General features: G+C 39.3%; 1 protein-coding gene across 1 annotated transcript; it reads left to right on the top strand.

Moving 5' to 3' along the window:
* The first annotated feature begins 964 nt into the window (after positions 1–964).
* On the top strand, positions 965–1,836 carry LOC123403446 (probable leaf thionin). The gene is made up of 3 exons (XM_045097386.1): positions 965–1,270; positions 1,370–1,438; positions 1,530–1,836. The coding sequence occupies exons 1-3, from the start codon at positions 1,027–1,029 to the stop codon at positions 1,628–1,630; spliced, it is 414 nt and encodes a 137-aa protein (XP_044953321.1). The 5' UTR covers positions 965–1,026; the 3' UTR covers positions 1,631–1,836.
* Positions 1,837–2,415: the final 579 nt, after the last annotated feature.

The raw sequence follows: 2,415 nt of genomic DNA, 5'->3' as shown, positions 1-2,415 counted from the left end.
AGATGGAAACAAAAGGGTTACGTCCACCGAGCATGGTATGGATTAGTTGGGTAATGGGTCTACTAGTGCCGAGAGTAGACAAAAGCAATGTTGTCTTTCAGCTCACCTCCACTATTCATCACCTCCATTATTTCGGATCACGGAGTCATCACCTCCACAGTTGTGATGTGCCTTCTCTAGTGCAGAAGTGGCAACTTGACTTGTAAACTTGGTTGCTCAGTACAAAACATATTATGTATTGCCCCATCCAGATGTCCACAGGGCTAGGTCACATCGTCGAAATGATGATAAGGATTGAGTCATCAGTCCTAGCTGGTGCGTACACTGAAGTACGGTAGCTGCACTTAGATCTAGGATCCTCGATATGAAATTTCACTCTCCTATGCCATGACGATACTAGACATTTGCACAAATTAATATTCACAATAGAGAAATCATCTTTAACGTAAATCAAAGCAAACGATATGCCCTCTTTCACTAGGTCTGCAAGCCAGATGCAAAACTGAAAGTTAACCAAGTCACCAGCTTGGCAAGCAGATGCAAACGCTGAAATTTAAATGACCTTTTACAAATTTAAGTCATCGTTGTAAATGTAAGTCACCAACTTGGCCATGAATTCATAATTAGTGCGAATTGCATTCTATTAATATAAGTGATGAGGTGATGAGGCACTCCTCTATGATTTTTGTAGAGTACGTGCTTGGTAACTATTGTAAACGTGCTGGTCACTTAGTAAACTTTCAAATCATGCAAGACCACTGTGCATGGCTACGTCGGTTGAGTAAAATAGGCATGCATGCATGAACACGTGTGACACAACGAACGGATAGATTTGCACCAAAAATAATATCCATGTATATTCAAGACTTCCAATTATTGCAGAAATTGAGTGGTGCCTAGCTATGTCCAACACTCATAACACACCGCCATACCTCTATAAATAGGAGTCTGGCGTTGTAGGATTTCCGTCAATCCAACGTAGCCATTTCTCATTCTTCTAGAGAAATTAAAGCCAACGGGCCAACCATGGCAATCAGCAAGAGTATTAAAAGTGTGGTTATTTGTGTTCTCATACTGGGTTTAGTTCTGGAGCATGTCCAAGTAGAAGGCAAGAGTTGCTGCAAGAACACGACGGGCAGAAACTGCTACAACGCCTGCCGTTTCGCCGGTGGTTCCCGACCAGTCTGCGCAACTGCTTGTGGTTGTAAAATCATAAGCGGCCCAACATGTCCTAGGGACTATCCTAAGCTGAATCTTCTCCCTGAATCCGGTAAAGAGATATCATTTTTATTCTTCCCAACTTGTTGATAATTACCTACTAATAGAAAATTAATTATTTGCATACTTGTGGTTCAAATTACTTTTGTAGGTGAACCAAATGCGACTGAGTACTGCACAATTGGATGCAGGACTTCCCTCTGTGACAACATGGACAATGGTAATTTTAATTGACCAGTTTTATTTTTATTTTTACCGGCAGAAAAAATATTGTGTTTTAGACATACATAACCTTAACTATTTTGTAACAGTTTCCCGTGGCCAAGAGATGAAATTCGACATGGGACTCTGCAGCAACGCATGTGCCCGTTTCTGTAATGATGGTGATGTCATTCAGTCTGTTGAAGCCTAATCATGCCTTCTTGGGCATGATTTCTATGGCCAAGGTCGTTTTGTCATTTTCTGTTCAACAATCTTGATACCATCACCAGATCGAAGCAAATGTATCATCTTAGTTATGTATTTCTGTTTTTTCCCTCGTTCCAATAAGAGTCACCACGATGAATCTATTTATACCCTTGGGTTAATATAAAGGTTCCATGGATATATTATGTGATACACCACAATTTTTAATTTTTTTAATGTTGTTTCTTGTATATCAATTGTTTCATATTAAGACCATACATTTTGCGATTATATTTACGTTCGAACATATGAGCTATCATGTTTTTACTGTGAGAGTTTTCTCCACTAAATATTAATTAGGCGTTACATGTTATATAGGAACACGAAGGGCCATCAACTGGCTAGTCGAACAGAATGTTGCTAACAGGAAATTAATGGTCATCACCAACATGTTTAGCATATTTTAGGAGTACTATGATCACTAAGGGACGAGGGGCGGTCGGTGAAGACATATAAATTTGATTTCTATCTCGTTAGTCCACGACGAGCGTATATAACCACCAAATTGCCCCTTAAAATATGAAAATTTCTAGTGTTATAGGGAATTTGTATATATTGTTTCGCCATGAACCAAATCGTCACACAATAATGGGATCGGCTATATTTTTGTGTCAATGGTATTTTCTTTTGAGCATCTTGAACCTAGCATTATAGACTTGTGCTCCCTCATATTGTGGCCTTGTAATTGGGAGACATGGCTTTGGACTACAAACCAAATGAATATGAGAGTAT

The sequence above is a fragment of the Hordeum vulgare genome, chromosome 6H, assembly GCF_904849725.1.
Source record: "Hordeum vulgare subsp. vulgare chromosome 6H, MorexV3_pseudomolecules_assembly, whole genome shotgun sequence".
NCBI classification, from domain to species: domain Eukaryota; kingdom Viridiplantae; phylum Streptophyta; class Magnoliopsida; order Poales; family Poaceae; genus Hordeum; species Hordeum vulgare.
Note: the sequence above shows the minus strand (reverse complement) of the source record. Positions and strands in the feature narration are given on the sequence as shown.